Source organism: Scleropages formosus, chromosome 1, assembly GCF_900964775.1.
Source record: "Scleropages formosus chromosome 1, fSclFor1.1, whole genome shotgun sequence".
NCBI classification, from domain to species: domain Eukaryota; kingdom Metazoa; phylum Chordata; class Actinopteri; order Osteoglossiformes; family Osteoglossidae; genus Scleropages; species Scleropages formosus.
The window spans coordinates 51,779,135-51,800,149 of NC_041806.1; the positions used below are offsets into that span (position 1 = coordinate 51,779,135).

General features: G+C 44.6%; 1 protein-coding gene across 4 annotated transcripts in view; it reads right to left on the reverse strand.

The window, feature by feature from the left end:
• Positions 1–196: 196 nt before the first annotated feature.
• The window catches only part of LOC108921083 (uncharacterized), a 34,601-nt gene continuing 13,782 nt past the window's right edge, over positions 197–21,015 (reverse strand). For all 4 annotated transcript variants that reach the window (XM_029251405.1, XM_029251401.1, XM_018730364.2 and 1 more), the window contains 4 exons: positions 18,613–19,222; positions 10,418–13,501; positions 5,984–6,134; positions 197–2,762 (listed from right to left, as the gene is read on the reverse strand). In XM_029251405.1, coding sequence (XP_029107238.1) covers positions 2,511–2,762; positions 5,984–6,134; positions 10,418–13,501; positions 18,613–19,222 — 4,097 coding nt within the window. In that variant the 3' untranslated portion in view covers positions 197–2,510. The remainder of the gene's footprint in view (positions 2,763–5,983; positions 6,135–10,417; positions 13,502–18,612; positions 19,223–21,015) is intronic.

The following is a 21,015-nucleotide window of genomic DNA, read 5'->3' on the forward strand; positions in this document are numbered from 1 at the left end:
TCACGGGGAGCCGGAGCCTACCCAGCAACAAGGGCGTAAGGCCGGAGGGGGAGGGGACACACCCAGGACGGGACGCCAGTCCATCGCAAGGCACCCCAAGCGGGACTCGAACCCCAGACCCACCGGAGAGCAGGACTGCGGTCCAACCCACTGCGCCACTGCACCCCCATTAACCAACTATTTCCTTTATTTTGAAAATTCATAAACATCCGTGTAAAAAATAATAAGGTCCCCCTCTGTTTTCTTGTTAAACCACGAGTCAAATTCTGTTTTGACGAACTCCGATCACTCTTATATACTTGGCAAGGAGATGGATGCATTTTACTGTTATTCCCCCCACAAATACAGTGATCACCAAAGTGTTTAATTTTTCCCACTTGAAACATTATCATTTGATGTGCACAACGACCGACATGATGCATTATGGAGCGTACGGTCGCCCTTCTGGAACCTATTAGGCAGCGCGACGTGATCACGCCTATGAAATACTGTAACCTCTTGACCTTCTGCCCTTGTTCTGTACATATAAAAGTATTTGCAATTTTTCACTCCACTCTTCCTGCCTGTATATCGTTTTGACCCAGCGCTGCTCATAAAAACGAGCGTCGCATAAATCGGTCAGTAAAAATGAGCACAATAATATGTCCGGTCGTGGGCAGATGAGCCACACATTTATTACAATTTTAATAACTGACACAATTCCCCCCAGTTAAGACCCATGACTCAGAATCTTGCACCTTTACACCGGTAAATGTCAGCGAAGGGAAAACGACGAACTTATCCAGCGCTTATAGTCTGAATACTGACACGTCGAGCTCGGGTTCGAACACACAGGAAGCAGGAGAGCGTTGAGCCCACAGCAGGAGCGCAGACACAGGGACCTTTTGTCTTCCACGTCCAAGTGCCGTAAGGCTTCTCCTCCACGTGATCGTGTGCCAAACGGCGAAAACGAACGCGTTCCGCAGTGTCCGAAACGCGGAGAACTGCGTTCACGGCAGCCGTGACTAAAACAACGCTTTATTTCCATACTTGATTTGCTAGGTGCGCGTTTTCATACAGCGTCGGGAAAGCGAAAGGTGATACGCTGACGTACAGCAAACAAGTTGCCGTTATTAAATATAAAAAGAAGGTGACAAGTATATGAACAATTGTAAACTTGCCCTCTTGTGCACTGCTACACGTACATTCTTTAGGCCAAAAAAACAAACTGACCGAATAATTTGAGATGCGTAGAGCGAAAAACAACGTTACAGAGGTTAGTGGTCTTGTATGCAGATGAGGAACACGGAACTGACATTATTATGAAATATATATAATACATGACAGCAAGAGGTAAATCACATTCGCTTTGACACTTTGCAGTCGGGATGGAAAGACGCCAACATGTCACAGTGCTAAATCACAGCAATAATACTGTATAAAAATATATATAAAAAAAAAAAAAAAAAAACAGGTCAGAACAGACAACTGGGAGACACAGACAAGGAATAAATAACCACTAAGCTTGGAAAAAAGGTAAAGATGAACAACATGACTGAAGAACTGAAGCTCATTTTGTCTTTACTGAACCGTTGCCATTTTCACAGGTATCACTTTGCAACTTTGTCGTTATATTAAGAATGATGGCTTCTATTTTTAATTTTGTTATGAAAACGTGGCTGGACTTATGTAAGGATGGAAAAAAAAACCAGCAAACTAGGGCCCCATAAAGCGGTGGCGCTCAGCATCTCCGCATCTCTGCATCCCTCGGCAAATTGTGGTGGGAATTGAGGAACTGAGAGTTCTCCGGAGAGGAGGAAGGAGAGTGGAGACAAGCAGATGCAAATTATCGGCACTCTTTGCGACAAATAAAGCGGGACGTCCAAGCTCGTATCTGCAAGAGCAGCGATGGCTTATCCTCACTAGGAGATACAGAGTTACAGTCCTGCACATGGACCTTCTAACATACAGTCCAGTCGTGGCACATTCTGCCCTTGTGCTCACCGTCCACACGCCACCACAGCTACCGAACTTCTCCAGTCTTTAATATAGTCCAATTGTACAGTGGCGAGAAGATCAGAAGCTGAAAAACACCATACTGTGGAAGAAAGAGCAAGTCGATGAAGCGCGAAGATGAATCCACACAGACGTTCTCACTCCTTCGGCGTGAATTGTGAAGACTCAAACTACGGTCCTCGTTCTTCAGGAGTCCAACTCCAGCAGCACCAAACACTCTATGCATCTTACTCGTCCAGGGCTTTAGGTCCAAGCGCACCCTCTTCCTGAAGTCCAAGCCACTCCGGTGGAACCAGAGCCGTCCGTGCGCTCAAGCCGAATCCTTTGATAATAGGGCACCTCCCCTCGCCGGGCAGCACAGCATGCAAACCTGCCTTTTCCGCACTTGATCTATATGAAGTGGCAGTAGAGCCTTGAAGAAACATGGAGTTGAGTCGTTGTACCTGTGATTTTGGGGGGTGCAGGTTGGGCTGTGAACCTCCCCCCCCCCGCTGTCCCACACGCTGTCGCAGGTCTCACTTGAACCTGGAGCGCACCTGCAGCAGCGTGGGCGTCTGCTCCATAATGCGCACCAGCAGCCGGTCGATGTAGTCCTCAAGGTCTCGAACCTGCATCTTCAACTTCTTGAGCTCCACCTCCCGCTTCTCGAGCAGCAGAGCCCGCTTCTCAAACTCCCCCTTCTGCTTCTCCAGCTCGGCCTCCTTCTGCTGCAGCAGGGCGACGAGCTCCCCGCGGGACAAGTGCTGGTACTGGGCCGAGCTGTCGGTCTGTGTCGGGTTCGATGTGCACGGCAGGGTGGGAGGGCAGGACGATGCGTGACAGACATGAGTTTGAAGGTGAAACAAACATCTCAGAGTTAGTCAACAAATCCTTTCATTTAATCATGTCTCTGACACTACAACTTCTAGCAGTACAATAGCAGATGACTTATCGGTTCAAGTTGGTTCAAATGCCACCCTCTGTTGCAGTACCCTTGATCAAGGCACTTACCCTGAATTGATATAGTAAAAAACATCACCCAGATGTATAAGTGGCTAAATGTAGCTTAACATTGCAAATCGTGGACAAAAGCATCAGAACAGTAAATAAATGCAAATGTAAATGTAAAAGAAGGGGTGCGGTGGTGCGGTGGGTTTGGCCAGGTCCCACTCTCTGGTGGGTCTGGGGTTCGAGTCCCGTCCTGGGTGTGTCCCCTCCCCCTCCAGCCTTGCGCCCTGTGTTGCTGGGTTAGGCTCAGGTTCGCAGTGACCCTACTTGGGACAAGCAGTTTCAGACTGTGTGTGTGTGTGTGTGTGTGTGTGTGTGTGTGTGTGTGTGTATAAATACATAAGGAATGACAATTCCAAATTGCCACAGACTGTAACCCAAAGATTGTGCTCCACATTCAATCTCAAAGAAGTTTCCAGCACCCAAATGTAAATACACTCCTCCTTTCATGGTTCCTCCAGCCATGATAAACTAACTGATACATAAAATCTTTCCCAAACTACGAACCTCAGCTCATGTCGTCATCGTTGTCTTATCATCACTTTCAGTCTCTTACGATCTAACAGCGGTTCAGTAGCGGCTTCTGTTGCATAACGAGCGCAAGTCCTGAAGTCAGCTCGTGAAGAGAAGTTTTTACAAAAAAATTATAAAAAATTAAAATTTTTCAAAATCAATCACACACACACACACACACATTTTCAGAACCGCTTGTCCCATAGGGGGTCACGGGGAACCGGAGCCTACCCGGTAACACAGGGCGTAAGGCCAGAGGGGGGAAGGGGACACACCCAGGACGGGACGCCAGTCCGTCGCTAGGCACCCCAAGCGGGACTCGAACCCCAGACCCACCGCAGAGCAGGACTGTGGTCCAACCCACTGCGCCACTGCACCCCCCAAAATCAATCAATTAATTTGTAAAAAAAATTATAAAAGAACTCTTCTAAATAAGTAATTTAAATGGGAGAAATGGACATCTTTAAATCCAGGCTTAAGACCCACATGTTCAAAATAGCAAAAATTTACTCAGCTGATCACAATTTATCTTACCTCTATATTTTCTTTTTGTCGTGGTGTTTAATTCCGTTTTCTTGGTACACGAGGTGCCCCGTAGCTTATGATGGGTTTGAATATGGGTTTAAATTTAGCTCACTCTGTGTGTGGAACTTTCATGTTCTCCCCAATATTGTGTAAATTTCCCAAGTGCTTGCTAACATGAAGCTACATTAAAATTAAGTTTACTTTAAAATAATTTAAAATAAAATGTCATCTCCCAACCTCCAATTCAGTGTTTTCCGATATAAACACAAATCAATGGCGTGTTCCTCCTGGACCTTCCCACCGAGTCACGCCAACTACGAGGAAGTGACTGATCCCTCTCATAAATATGCTGGGTAGCAAATGGTCACTATCAATTGTGAATCAAAAAGTTTAATAACTGAAATCCACCTCAGATAATGCAATAATAAAATAAAAAAATATGCTGAATGAAAGCCTCAGCGCCACTTGAGTGTTTATTCTAGCCGAGTGCATTTTGCTGCCCACTAATAGAAGAAATGCAGGCAATTTTTCACTGCATCAGGGAAATTTCAGAAAAAAAAACAGTGAAGAAAATGCATACACACGCACACTGTCTGAAACCACTTGTCCCGAGCAGGGCTGCGGCAAACCGGAGCCTAACCCGGCAACACAGGGTGCAAGGCTGGAGGGGGAGGGGACAGAAATGGGACGGAACGCCAGTGGATCGCAAGGCACCTCGAGCACGACTTGAGCCCCAGACCCGCCAGAGAGCGGGACCCAGCCAAACCCGCTGCACCACTGCACCCACCAAAGAAAATGCTCTTAAAAATAAATAAATAAATAAATAAATAAAGGGCAATGTTTCCATCTTTGAAAATGCACAATTTGGATGTTTGCAACACAAGGTGTATGGGCCGTACCACATTCATAGTTTGCACATAGGATGTTTGATGACGCTCAGTTACCTCCTCACCTTTTAGTAAGTATACTTGTCTTACGACAATACTTATAGTTATAAAACTATACTATATATATAAAACTACAATATTTATTATTTAGTATTTACATTTTATATTAAATTACAGACACAGGACATTAGATAAAACTATAGTATAGTTTGTATATAAAACTATACTATATATACACACACACACATTTTCTGAACCGCTTGTCCCTTACGGGGTCACGGGGAACCGGAGCCTACCCGGCAACACAGGGCGTAAGGCCGGAGGGGGAGGGGACACACCCAGGACGGGACGACAGTCCGTCGCAAGGCACCCCAAGCGGGACTCGAACCCCAGACCCACCGGAGAGCAGGACTGCTGTCCAACCCGCTGCCCCACCGCACCCCCCATACTATATATATAAAATACTAAAACTATACTATAGTTTTATCTAATGTTTTTAACATTATCTATATAAATATAATAAATTGAAGTATTAGGCTGTATTATGAAGTATTCTTGAGTTTACATCTACATTTATTCACTTAACAGACACTTTTCTCCAAAGCAACTTCCAATGAACTCTATGTGGTGTTATGAGCCCACACACCTTATTCACTGTGGTAACTTACACTGCTAGATACACTACTTACACTGGGTCACTCATCCATACATCAGTGGAACAAACACACTCTTTGTGTAACTTACACACTGTGGAGGAACCTGAACAGCATGCCTTTGGGGTGTGGGAGGAAACCAGAGCATCCAGAGGAAACCCATGCAGATATGGGGAGAACATGCAAACTCCACACAAACTGAGCAGGGATCGAACCCCCGTTGTCTCGCATCACCCAGGCGCTGTGAGACAACAGCGCTACTCGCTGTGCCACCGTGCTGCCCAGTTTAATGTAGTGTTTGGACTTCTGAACAATATGAGTAAAAGACAGACTCCAGGTCCCAGTTTTGTTCGTATGATGGGATAAAGCATATGCTGCAAGCATTTCTGCACTAGAGCAAGGTATTTCTGGGTCTGTACCTACCTTGCTCCCCTCAGACTCACTCTGAACAGAAGTTCTGCCAGGGTGAATGGTGGACTTCAGCTTTTCCAAGCCACTTGCTAAGACGGAGCGGCCCTCCGCCTTCTTCTCACCCTGGATGGCTGCGGTAGTCAGTGGCTTCACTGGATGTGGGCTGTAAGGGGGACACGCGGGTGAGGGCGGTGTCACAGAAGACACGTGAAACAAATGACAATGGACATGAGCGCCAAGCAAATCTTACACAGAAGTAAGAGCTTTATGATATTTATAGTCCAGCACAATTTGGTGTGAGCAATCACCGTACATCAGCTGCTGTACAAAGAGACAGGATTAGCTATCAGGAACAGAATAAGATTAAATCAAGAGGTGAACTGCTTGGTAAGTTGGTATTAAAACTCCAGTACTTAATACAGAATAAATGCAATCAGTGATCAGTGGTACTGGCTGCCCAGCTTGCATCGACCCGGTGATTCGGAGAGCAGCATGCTGTCAACGACAAGCGAAGAAGGAGGGCGGTCACACATGAGTTTTCTAATGCGAATGTACTTTTTTCTAAGAGACAGCAGTTGGCAAGCCACACGAAAAAAAGGTAAATAAATAAATAAACAGACATTACAACGTCACCAATATAGGAGGCTATATTTCCCATTATGACAAAGGTGTTGGGCCACCTTAATCCATGTGCAGATGCCCAGCTTCACACCATCAAATACCGTTAGAACGCGATACATTCCTGAGGACGGGTTTCTACACATAGTAATGTTTCTACTGAACACTTTGAAATCCTGAAGTGGACACAGAACACTGAAGAGTTCAGTTATGGTCCCACCCAGCAGCCTCAGGAAACATTTCTCCAACCCCATTGCTGAAAGTTCTGGCTCGTTCTTCAGAGTCAAAACTGATGCCATCTCCCTCTTTTCTTTCTTCTTGGAAACCCTTGAGCACACTCTTCAGTTATCCACATTCCTTGCCCAAAATGATCTTCTTGATGCATATGGGTTTGGATTTCAGATCAGCCGTTTCGCCAAGTGACATCCTCACAGTGTCAGAAGCTTTCCGTTCTGTTAGAGCTGCCTCCCTTTCATCAGTTCTCATTCTCCTCAACCTCTACTGCTTCTGACATGGTTAACTACTGAATTCTCCTTGACACATTACAACACCTCGGAATCATAGGGTCATCTTTGAAAGTGGCTTGAATCTCATGCATTAGGTAAATATTGCCACATGATTTGGTGCAACCCTCTCACTGGCCCTCAGCCTCTATTCATAGGTGTTCCACAGGGCTCAGTGCAAGGCCTCAAGCTCTTTTCCATCTATGCTGCTTCAGTGACCAGTTCCCATATACAGCTCAGCCTTTCAACGACTGAAATCCTCCATCTCTCTAGGGGTCCTTCCACGCATCAAACTCACTCATCTTATCTGCTGCAAATGACCAGTTCTTTGACCACACAAAAATTCAAATCTCTACAACACTTGCAGAATCTCCTCAAACCTCATGTCACACTCTACCCAGCTTCTGGTCCAGGAAATAGTGATACCTTACCTGGACATTTGCAGCTCCCTCACGTCTGGCCCTCTGGCCTCTCCGATCAAGCTTCCACAAAAGATCCAAACAGCTGCACCCAAAGTTGTGTTCAAAATGCCATATGTGTCGCTCCTCCTTGTTTCAATGTGCCTACTCACATCAAGCCCAAGGCCACAGTAAAGCCTACAGTCGACGACACTTACCAACCTGATCACTCAAGAATCCTGCGCACTTGCACCACTCACCGCTTACTCGTCCAACTAACGAAGGATCCAAAACTGAAAACCTACTGGTTCTCAGTTCTGATCCTAGTTTGAAGGAAAAAAAAAACTCCTTCTGTCCTTCAGAACTGCTGAATCCCTACCGACATTCAAGAATGGTCTCAAAAGTCATCTCTATCAAGCCCATTTCTAGCCCCTAATAGCTTTATTAATTATTCCAACACCATCTACTAAGATTATCTATGTATTTGCAATTTGCAATGTGTCACTTTCACGAGGAGCTACCCGAGTAAGGAGCGCTACCAAATTGGCAGTCAGTGGAACAGACAAGCTGTAACAGGTAAACTTTGACAACCATGTGTTTTTATGAAAAGCTCTTCATCTGCTGTTGAAACATACCTTTGTATACTCTGAGGCGTGTGTCACTTTGGAGAAAGGCTTCTAACGAATGCATAAATATGAATACAACTGTATACGTATGTAAACACAGGAATGTGTGATTGTGGTAGATCCTAGTGCAGAGTTTATTTACAGTGAGAACACCAACACTGGATCAACACAAACAAGACTGGGGTCTAGAATCTCTCACAATATATGGAGACAAAGTAGGATTCTGTCAGTCTGATTAGATGGGCGACACAATACATGATTCTGCGGTGACCCTCTCACTCGCCTTTTCTTTCCCCGTGGAGCAGCGTGTAGGGAAGTGTCAGTCCGAGATGGATTTCTGTTGATTTTGAGAGCTGCGGCTCCCGGGGTTCACAATAATATCCATGTATTACCCTTGCTGTTTCGCTCTTTCCTTCATGACTCACACTTTCATTAGAGGAGAGTGCTCCAATCCGGAGAGGATAGTGCTCCGATAATTCTAGGTACACCCATCCTCTGGTTAAAAAAAAAAAAAAATCAAATGTTTTTCTCACAATCTCCTACTGCTGGGCAGTAGTCCGGATACTGAAGATGTTATTTTGATTATACCTTAAGGACAAATACACTGTATAATCCTTTTATAGATTACACAAAGTCTATTAAAACGAAACCAAAACACACAAAAGAATTAATAACATTATTGAGTTTAGAATTCTTTTTTTTATTCTATTATAAAGACGATCCCTCCTCTCACAACGTGTTTCCTGACAATTTTTATGGTGAGGCAGATACAGTAATGCAAGACTAATTTTTTTACTTTTTATTTATCAGCTGTTTAAGGACATGTAGCAGACATAATTTAAATGTAATATCAAAGTAGGAAAGGGAAGCGCAAACTATGGACACAGTGAGGGTTTTGGCTATAGTACACACGCTGTCAGAACCGCTTGTCCCATACAGGGTCGCAGCCTACCCGGCAACTTAGGGCGTAAGGCTAGAGGGGGAGGGGACACACCCGGGAGGGGACACACCCAGGACGGGACGCCAGTCCGTCGCAAGGCACCCCAAGCGGGACTCGAACCCCAGACCCACCAAAGAGCAGGACTGTGGTCCAACCCACTGCGCCACCGCACCCCCTTTGGCTATAGTATAAAATAAGTAAATACAACTTAGTTCTTCACCACGTTGTATGGAAAGATTTACTTTCACAAGTTTGTTTTTCTCTATATCCTTCGGTAAAAATAAGGGCGAACACATCACGGCAATTCATTTCTCACCCAGGAGCCGTAACGGTTCCTATGTCCGCTTGGATGAGTTTCCAATCTGAGCCAGCAGTTCATGCATTTAACAAAGTCAGAGACATTTTACCCCAGATACTGGGCCTTTAGGGACTAAACAAATGAGAAATATCAAAATATTTACTGGAAAGAAATCTTATACTTTCTTATGCAAATGTGTGCATCACATCTAATCATCAGCTGTGTCAGCAATGTGGATTAACTCTGTAATTATGTGGGCAGATCCGACCTTCACTGGGGATGTATGGCTACAGGGGGTCTTAATATTGCCCACAAGATTTGCTGAATGTGTAAAATAATGAAACCTTGCAACCTTGGAGCATCAGAAATGCAGCGGAAGGCTATTGTACTGAAGACTTAGATACTGTATATTCAGAGCAGTCAGGACCAGCATGGTGAAATCCTGTAGCGTGAAGAGAACCTCTCTCAACCACCAACTAGTAGATCGGATGCTGGATTTTATTTTTTTTGTCCTCATGTTAGATATAATCAGACCCTCCAATGTAAACATGCAGCTTAGATCAGCCATCCTCTTCAGCCCTGCTACACATGCATATGATTCACATATGTACACCCCTATACACTGTGACATCTTTAAAAGGAACCACTGCTAGTCCTGTCAGCGTCTGTCGAAAGTTATAGTCAAAAGTATAAACAATAAAAAAAAAATGAATACTGTCAACTCCAGTTTGATAGTTATAATGAAAGCAAAACAACCTTCCCAAAGGTATCAGATAATTTTTTTCAAGGATAAGCCAATTACAAGAAGAAACTTAGCCTGACATAGACTAAAAGCTTAGAAGCATAATTTGTTAAACAATTCAATAGTCAACTATGCAAACGTTACACATGTAAAGTTTTTCAAAGTACTGATTTAAATCATCAAGACAAACCATTCATAGATACAAAGAACACTCGAAAACTTCTTAAGAGGAACTTCTTACCGAAGAATTCAGCTCAAGGTATGAAACAATTTTACACCTCTCCACCAAGGATGGCCACCTCAGCTAGATGTTTGTCTCACCTGCTCTCATGATGGGACAGGAAGCTGGAGGCCAGCTGTGTCTCCTCGGGCAAAACCATGTGCGTGGCGCCAATCAACGGCTGAACAGTGGAGGAGGGGGCGGCGGCTTGGGTGGTCCCTGCTGATGGCCTCACGCTCAAGAGGGGCAGGTTGGGAGAAGGGGAAAGGGCAGACTGGGAATTAGTGTCAGCTGCAGGAGAGGAGGCAGAGGAAGCCCGAGAGGACAGATGGAGCTCAGATGTTTGGTCAGTTTGGCGGTGGCTTCTGCAGTCTGGGGCCAAGCTGACGTGGATGTCCTTAAAGCTTATCTCCTTCATGCTCTCGGAGAGGGAAGGCCCCAGTGATGCACATTCCTGCTGATCGTATTTCAGCAGTGCACTGTTAAGGCTAATTTTTATGTCTGCGGTGACAGTTAAGGGGTTGCTGCAAATGGACTGTGTGGGAGACTTGGCTTCCATCTGTTGTTCTGCAAGTCCTTGAGACTGAAAGTGGATCTCTCCAAGGGCCTCGCCGAGCTCCTTTGTCCAGCTGTCCGTCTCTTCTTTACCTTCCTTACCCAAAGGCTTATCAGCACATTCGGAGGAATGACAATTCTTGTAAAGCTGAGCTTGATCCATGCCTGAACAAAGGATTAGACCACAAGAAGGTGCCCCTTTGTCATACAATGGTTTCCCTTGAAATACATCCTCAAATTCCACCACGAGACTTTTGTCTACATGATGACCCTCTGGTAAGACTTCATCGGAAAGCTGAGGGGGTGAGGATGGTGGGTGGATCTGTTCTTGTTCCTTCCGCGCACATTCCCTGAAGGGTGCCCTCAAAACCTGGGTCCCGTCCCTTGAAGGTGTTATTATACAGGGGGAAAGGCCTGTTGGGGAACCGTTAGCGTCAGCCTCAGAAGGCACCAAGGAATTTCCATTTTTCCCTTCTGAAGGCCATGGAGGTTGTGCACCCAATTCTAAGGCAGAGAACGCATTCCCATCAGCAGCATAAAGGCCGAGTCCACATAAATCTGACCTCAGAGGACTGAGCTGGTTCACATCTAAACTGTGAGATGTTAAGGTAATAGTCTCTTTCAAATCATTTCCACACGATTGTATCACGTATGACTGTCCTTTCTCTATATTATCGGGGTGTATATGTAGCGAAGCTGAGTCTTTCATATTCTTCCTGCTGGACGGATCGTCGGATGTGAAGGTGGATCGTTGAAGATTGTTTTCTGAACTCACTTGTGTACTGAAAGTGAAACTGGGCCTCCTTGCAAAGATCTGTTGCTCTTCAGACACCCTTACTAGCTGGTGCTCATCAGTGGTATTGGACACAAAGTTTTTGTCCTGGTGTCTTGATGGCAACAACTGGAAAAGTGAAGAGTAATCCTTGAGCTCCAAGGCTGTGGTAGAAACAGGTGGACCTGACTCGAGAGAAGTTTTAGCAGCATTTCTAGAATTATTAGACATTAAACTGAATTCAGCAGATTCAACAGGATCAGCAAAAGAGGATGAAGATCTTTTGGAAAGCATGTCGTTAGAAGCTAAATTACTTATGTCAAGGTTATTATTAACTTCTACTTTTCCAGTAATTGCTGCACATGGCCGCTTTGTAAAAGTTGTACTTGAGAGTTCTAAACCGTCAAAATTTTCACCAGAGTCTTGGTTGGCAGGATAAACTGAATTGATACTCAAGTTGGCAGCTGGTTTGATTACAGCAATTTTAGAGGTGTTGACAGACACATTATCAGTCCAATTTAACTCTCCAAAGGTAGCTTCAAATATTTTGTGAGTCTGGATACATCGCGTGGGATCTAGCCTGGCCTTAGGAGCTTCAGCAAGCAAACTGTCCAGTGCATTAGTGTTTGTTTCAGGTAAAATGGAAGGAAGGTCAAAAACCGAAGGTTTGATCTCGGCCGCATCTTCTCTCGAAGTCACAGTACTATTATCAACAACATTCTTGAGAGGTTGTACCTCGTTGACGGCGTTGTCATTGGCAGTACTGATAGTAGTCGCATCTTCACTGCTTGTCGACATAGCAGAGTAGCATCTTGTTTCTGATGAGCTCCTGTCTCCACTGCTAGCTTCATTACTGGTTGGCTGTGGGCTACAGTTGCACTGTGCAATGGGGGTCTCTGTGGTCTGCTTCTGGAATAAAGATGGAAAAGATGGACTACAGCCAGATCCCCAGCTGTTTCCATCCCTCGTACTGATAGGCTCAGTCTCCGAGGATGATCTCTGAAAGAGATGGGTCCCTGTTCTCTTGGGATCCTGCTCCCTCTGGTGCTGTAACGAGGCTGCATCTGTCTGGGACAACAGGCATGCCTCTTTCTTTACTGCCAGCTCCTGAGCCCAGTCAAGCCAACTGTCTTGCTGTAGATCTTTGACTGGCACTCTTGAAGGCCTACGTGGAGGCAGAGGTGGCGCATTCCCACTTTGCACAACTTCCACAGCTGTCTCCTCCACAATTTGCCCTGTCGGCCTATCTTGAGGGGTAGCGTTTGTCCTGTTTCCAGAGGACACTCCGGACAATTGTCCAGATACAGGTTCTTTTGGCAATTTCAGCCGGCTTGCTGCAAATGCTTCAAATGAGTCATCCCACTCTGCATAGTTCTCAGACATGGAGCGTGTGGACAATATGCTGGAGGATCTGATCATGGCGGAGCCTGGAGCCATTGGTAGTTGTTCAGGGAGGGAGTTCTGTCTGACAATGCCAACGGGGCGCTCCATGTTGGAGACGACGCCTTCTTTCAATGTGTTCTTGAGGAAGGGACTGGCAGTGCTGGGGCAGGACGGAGATGCTATAGAATGCCAAGGGGGAGAACTAGAATGGCAGGGGGCAAACTTTAGAGTCTGGTCAGCTATGAGCTCCTCAAAGAAAGGGTTGCACTGCAGACGGGTAAAGAAAGGGTTGGAAGGAGACATGGGTGGGGTGGCTGCTGCTGGGGTGAATGGGTTAGTGTGACATGGGCTGCCAGGGGCATCCACACTGGGAGCAGAAGCAGGACTAGGAGAGGAGAAAAAGTGATCAGGTGGGTGAGGTGAGAGGTGAGAGGACGCATCTGAGCTGGTTTGTACCTTAGGAGACACTTCCGGGCTGTGGAGGGAAGGCACAAATAGTCCTCTTGGTTAGTTCAGTGCCAACGACAAGCCAACTAGCTTATAAGGGGGCTAGAGTAAGCCTGGATTATAGTCAATTATAAATAATGTATCCTCAAATAAAAAGCAGGCAAATCAGCCCCCAGAACATTTCTTAATGTATTTAACAATTTAAATCTATTTAAACGGGACTTGCTTTGCTCTACACAAACAACTCAATACTTCCAATAAGGAAAAACAAGGATAAGCCAATTACAAGAAGAAACTTAAGTCTGCATTACAGTGGTTGTTACCCCTTTTGCTATAGCAGTCCTGCAGAAACTGAGGTGTGATTAATGACCTTCAGAAACTAATGGAATCCATTTATGTGAATTCAAGCAAGTTTGTATTATTTCAGATTCTAAAAAAAAATCTCTAGAGTCCCACAGCTGGACACAATTTTAAGGATCGAGTAATTTTAAGAACAACTGTGGGATAACATCCCGATAAGTGCACATGAAGGAAGGGATATAAAAACAGACCACAAAGGCATGGAGTGTCTCTAGGAGAGCAGTTTGGTCGTTCGTTAAAAAGCAGAAAGGTCATAGCAGCCTCCCAACTCAAAACAACAACAGACCACACGAGAAGGACATTTACCAGGAGTGCTAAGAAAATACTAATCCAAAGGCAACTTGTTGGGCATCCTTTAGCTTGCTGAGATGGAAGGAAAAGCTCTGGTATTGTACAAACATAGTGTCTGCGGAAGAGTGGCAAGAAAGACGCTGTTCCTAAAAAAAGCCAAATTACATCCTACTTAAAACCTGCAAAAAAATCATGTGGCTTGAAAAGAAAGAAGGCCACTGAAGTTCAGGCTAGAAACTCAATTTTGATTTTTTTCTCCCTCTGTTGTGATTTCAAGATTATGTATTTGGAAGATCTCTCCACTGATATTGTGTTATGTTTCAGTCTGTAATAATAGAGTAAGAAACAAGATGGGCATTTTGGCTCTAATTACAAAAAAAAAAAAGACTAACTATCAATTATCCAGCAAACACAAAACAATAAATAAGCTTAATAAAATTAAAGCTGACACTTTTCTACAAAGCAGCTTGGCTACAGGTTTGAATCCCACCTACTGCTGTAGTGCCCTTGATCGAAGTACATACAAACATTTTCTGAACCGCTCGTCCCATACGGGGTCGCGGGGAACCGGAGCCTACCCGGCAACACAGGGCATAAGGCCGGAGGGAGAGGGGACACACCCAGGACGGGACGCCAGTCCATCGCAAGGCACCCCAAGTGGGACTCGAACCCCAGATCCACCAGAGAGCAGGACCCGGTCCAACCCACTGCGCCACCGCGCCACCGCGCCCCCATAGTCTTGATCGAAGTATTTACCTTTAATTACTCCGGTCGAAATTACCCGGCTGTATAAACGGTTGCGTTAGTGTATCACTAACATTGTAAGTCATTTTGAACAAACTCATCAGCTAAATGAAGAAACATTATTGTAAAATTAAAGGGAAATCATTTCCTACACTAAACACCCCAAGTTAAATGTATGATATGCATTCACTCAGAGACACAATGTGTCAAAGCACATAATGCTGTCTCAAACAGCTTTTCTCAAACCTATATTTAACTCCCCAACATCTTCCTTCTGCAGCTTTACAGGCCTCTTTTCATACACCGTCTAGTTGCTCCAATTAGCCGCGCCTGGTGCTCGTTCTCCACTGAACCACGACAATGTGAACCTCAGCAGTGTGTGTGTGTGTGCGGCCAGGCTCAGGACTGCCACTAAGAATAAATTGTGCATCCGTATAAAATTTTAAAATACCCTAAAGATAAATACATTTCAATAAAAAATACTGGTACGAACATGTATCAAAGCGCAATTTCATTTCCTGAAAATACAAAATCACATCCCTGAGGAAGTATATAATCTGTCACAATATAAAAACAATGCAGGTTGTTAATAGTGGTGCACCCCCTGCCCCCATGACATCACCACGCAAGCGACCTTGCTGTGAACACACATCTAGCAGATGAGGCGGCAGTTCATTGCCAAGATATAGGCTGAAAGCACCACCGTGAAATAAAAGCACTATTACTGCGAGCATTTAAGACACACCTTTATAGTCAACTGTCACGCAGTTCTTTCTCTCAATGACAACCAAAGTGTTCAGTGCTTGTATACAAATAACCAGAGACAGAGAGTAAAACACAGATGTATTAGACCACATCGTGGGTAGCAATGTTATGTAAAATATTGCACTAATGATGGGCTAATACTATGATAAAGTTACTCTTGTAGCTTTACAGTATTTGAATGAAGAAGATATAATACGGTTTTAAAAAGTTAAATAATTCGTTCTCAACTGCAGTCTTCATTCCAGGTGCCAGCATCACCCTTACCTCAATCACTGCAATAAATCTGACAAAACAGACACATCTCAGGTATCATGAAAGATCTCAGGAAGGAGGCGTGACGAGTGAATGATGACTAACATTTTAAGGATGGCTGGAGCCGAAAAGCATTTTGGTAAAAAAAAAAATTGAAAATGAATCACGACTTACAAAGCGTGAAAAACATCTAAAACACCTTGTAGCAAACAGAAATATGACAAATACCGCCCATCACTGACAAGAGCAACAGACTATATATGGCACCATTTGGACTATATACACAGAGCAATAAAGCAGCTATTTGAAATGATGCATTATGCAAATAAGTGAAAAAGAGGAATTCAAAATGTCAGGTTTTTGCACAGCAAAAGGTTGAAAACACAATTAGAACCACAATTTGTTGTTTTGCTAGAATTTCTGAGAAAAACACTCTGTCGGATATTAATACTTCACATACAAGACAGAATTACAGCCTTAAACCCCGCAGCTCAGGAAATGTACTATAATCATATATAATCTCTGTGGCAGCTCATTGGATACCTTTTAACTGGACCGAATAAAAGCTAATTCTTTCCACAATATATTCTTCAGAATCAAACGCAGGTTCACGTTAAGATGCTTCACGCTGTCATCCTTTTTTACATTTTTACGCTAAATGGTAGGGCTAACATTTCAAAACGATGACAGGCTGCGAAAAGCAACACCGCAACAGGTGATGACCTTAGCGATGAAGAGTCGGCTGCCTTTACTGGACGGATGGACGGACGGATGGAAATCTCAACCCATCTCATCAATCCCATCAAGCCTTGGTGAACAGCAGTAATGTTTCTGAATACAGACACTCCTCTACTTACGTAAATTTGACAGGTAAATCCAGATTTTCGTTAAAAATTCCCGGCATACGCATTATTTACGGACAGCGCTTTTATTTTCTGCAAAACATCCGAAATACGTTAAGCACAAGTCTGTGTAACCAGACAAGGCAGGAAGCTCCATCTTCCCAGTTCTTAACGTGTTTTGAGCTGTGAGCACATCTCCTCTCGTCAGTGCACTGCCTTTTTTCCCATTTTTTTTTAACCCTTTTCATTATTCCCAACGCCTGGTGGTAAATGTGCACTTGAAGGAAAGCGAGAAGCATCTCGCAAGCGTACAGCAATCGATTTGGAGATGAAAATAAAAATAATAAGGAAGTATGAAGGTGGACAAATATTATGGTCTATAGCGCGGGAACCAGGTTTAGCCGTATCGACTATAAATACGATGGTGAAGGTAGCTACACGTAGAAAGGAGCAGTGAAAGGAACAGCAAGCATGAAAACAACAACGAAGAAACGTCAAGGTGCAATAACTGAGATGGAACAATTATTAATGTTATTATGCTGAATGGTGATGGAGGAGGGGGAATCCGACATAGGTAACTTTCGACCTACGTAAGGGATTGAAGAACAGTCTATTTGCGTAAGTCGAAGGGTATCTGTACCAGACAATACTTAACATGTGCTACAAACCAATGTCCAATTTGGTGCCATGTTTTCACTGAAAAACTACTGCTGGGTATGGATATGATACTACCATGTTAATTTTTTTCATCCTACAACAGAAAGTCTTCCTTTCGTCAAGGAATTCTGTAGTAACTTGGTTTTGAGTAATTTTACTTTATAGTGACAGTGGATTGTCACACAGCTGTGTATAAACAGATGGAATGTGTTGATGTATAAGTTACACTGAGGTTGGGACAGCTGGTAGCTTAATGGTTAAAACAGCTGCCTTTAGACCCAAAGGCTGCAGGTTTGCATCTCACCTCCAGCTGTAGTACCCCTGAGCAAAATACTTACCCTAAATTGTTTCCGTAAAATTACCCAGTAGGTAAAGAGTTGCAGGTAGATTAACGTTGCAAGTTGCTCTGCAAAAAAGCATCAGCTAAATGAATAAATGTAGGTTAATGCTTACTTGACTCACATCTGCATGATTGTGGTACCACTTTCGGCGTAAAATGGTTCAGTCCTTCCTAAAGACAGATGTTAGGTGATTGAAAGGGTTCATCTGCTCTTTTGCAGGAGGGTGGAGCTGATGCCTACTGATGGTGTGAGTTTTCATTGCATGTCAAGTATAGTGTACTTCTGTAAATATTCTATATAGTATCTGTATTATATTATAACAAATAGCGTAATGGGGGGGCATGGTGGCACAGCAGGCACAGCCGGGTCCTGCTCTCTGGCGGGTCTGGGGTTCGAGTCCTGCTTGGGGTGCCTTGCAGAAGACTGGCATCCCGTCCTGGGTGCGTCCCCTCTCCCTCTAGTCCTGAACCCTGTGTTGTCGGATTCGGCTCCGGTTCGCCGCGACCCCACTCGGGACAAGCGGCTTCAGACAATGTGTGTGTGTAAATAGTGTAATAACACATAATATTATATTGTAATATAGTATATAGTAATATACAGTAATCTATTGCAATATATAGTAAAAATGTAATATTGCACTGTATTCACACTGTAACATATTGTATATATTGTGTGCTGTCTTCTTCCTCACTTATTTTGGCTTCTACAATAAGCACCATTCAAAAAGATGTCGCAACTTACTAACGATTAAAAACTACCCTGGAGGAAGCCCGTCCACCCATCACCAAGACGCAAGGCGTCAACCGTGAGTAGCTGCGTCCTGAATCCTGTGGAGGAAACGATGTTAAAGGCACACGGCTGCTCAGGGTGAAAGCAGGAACACCCACCTTGGTTTGTTTTGGGGGTCCTTGGCTCCAAACCAGCCCCTGTGTCTCTCCTCGGCACAGGCTGGACCCTGGCCGTGCTGGCCCCTCGCAGCGCCCGCACCCTTCCCAGCGGACTCGCTCCTACCCTGGGAGAACAAGTTCTTCCTGGGCTTCTTTACCTCGTCTGCCGGCTCGGGCTTGGCCGCAGGAGCCACGGGGGGCACCAGGGGGCGCTCCTCCGGGCTAACCTCCACCCGGCCCGGACAGGGCGACAAGGGAGCCTTCTCCTCCTTGCCGGACCTGTCGAAGGACCAGCGTCGGCCGCCTCCTACGGCTCTGGCGTGGTCCTCGCCGCGGCGTGTCAGGTTCTGCAGCGAGCGGGACAGGGGCGAACATTTGTCCAGAAGCCCCAGGCGAGTCTGCAGGACGCTCACGCTCCGAGGGACCGCGGGCTCGCCGCCGTACACATGGATGCCGTTGATGCAGAGGGAGGAGCGAGAGAGCGCCCTGCTCTGGGCCTTCAGGTTCTCGATGGCGCGAGGCCAGGGCAGGAAGGTCGTCACTTTGCTGGCCTCATCGCTGAAGGCTCGCTTGTGGGTCATCAGCACGGGGGACGGCTGGGTTGTGGGAACTGGCGGGAGTGGACACGGAGGCAGAAGCAAGTAGTGCTCAGGAGTACAAAATATGTCACTCTCACAAACATTGTTCACCAAAAGCACAGAACAATGATTTTTTTTTTAAATTTGTGCTGTTTGTAGCTGGGCCAGGTGCACAGAACTAGTCTCAAGGGTCTTGGCCTTTCTTATATATGACACACTGTCCATCGGCACATGACCGAACTTCAGGTGACCAGATACCGGAATGACCGGACAGACTAGTGTACCACAATATTATTTTTTTGTATATTTTCCATAACTACAGAAATGGAGAAATGGCAAGGTGGAACCAAATTGTTAAAAAAAATCTTGAAATTTAAACTGAACTAAATATTTGAATTAATTTCCTTGCGTACAACTTTAAATAATAACAAACGGTACTTAATTATAAATAGAGACTCGGTAAGGAAGCGTGGCATACACTGCGCCTTCTTCCAACATGGCATCATGAGCACTAGTAATTCTTCTCTTCTAAAAATTGTTTTTTGAAAAATCACTTAATTTAAATATTTAAAGTGGTTACTCTTGAAATGTAACATAAAAAATATCTGAATAAAAACGCAGAATTGTAACGTATCGGCATTATTGCACGATCCTCTGGCGCAGCGTCGCGATCACTTACACATTTTTCTCCTGAGGAGTGATATCGGGCAGTACGAAACCCAAACTGTTTAAAAAAAAAAAAAAAAAATCACTTAATTTAAGTAATTAAAATGATCTTTAAGCATATGTCCCCAACATTAAAAAAAATATATATACGTCAAAATTGGAGGGAATTATATTCTTTACACTAGCTTGCCTCATCTCGTTCAGAACGTCGGCCTGACCCGTCAGTCACGTGACTGGACATGACCCCCCCCCCCAGCGTTCAGGTCAAGCGCGGATGGACTGCACTTTATTAAGTATTGGCATTACCTTTTAAAATAAATTTTCAACAGGTTTCTAATTAGGAGCAGCTAGATGTCAAGAATTCCCATTGGCAAATACCCCTCATGTAGCATTCACACTGGCACACGGTATTTAACACATTATGTACATTTTTTTATTTAGCTGATGCTTCCCTCCGAAGCAGCGTACAATTACTTACCCATGTATACAGCACGGTAGCTTTACTGGAGCAATTCGGGGTAAGCACCTTGCTCAAGGGTACTACAGCTGGAGGTGGGAGTCAGACCTATGACCTTTGCATCCAAAGGCGGCAGCTCTAAACACAACACTACCCAAGAGATCCACGCAACAATACTGCTAATTACAAAGCACAAAGTTCTGTGCAAACCTGGAGATGAAATGTTTTTATAGCCATAAATAGATTATATACACAGTAATATACAGAGCATACGCCTTATATGCAGGACACACCCAGCACGGCTCCCAGAGACGCCCTGAGCATCGAGAAAACCACACGCAGCCGTTCCACTCCAGTGGCAGGAGAGAATTCGAAGAGTGCACATTTTTGGCATCTCTTGAATGCATGTTACAGTTACAGCAACAGAGAATTAAAGGCATACACTTATCCCCCGTTAACTGGTCTAAATGTGCTGCTAAAATCCGACGAAAAATCAAAAAAACGGACAACGGCGTTATTTATTCCGTTATATCTTATGGGGAAAAATTCCAATTTGTACCAAGCACACCCAGAGCTCACACCAAAATGAACCTAAGTGATGCCAAAAATCATCAGCAAAAAGTCGTTTAACACATTTTTAACAGAATGAATAACAATGACACTAATATTTTTTAATATATTTCCATTGTGCCCACAAAGCCT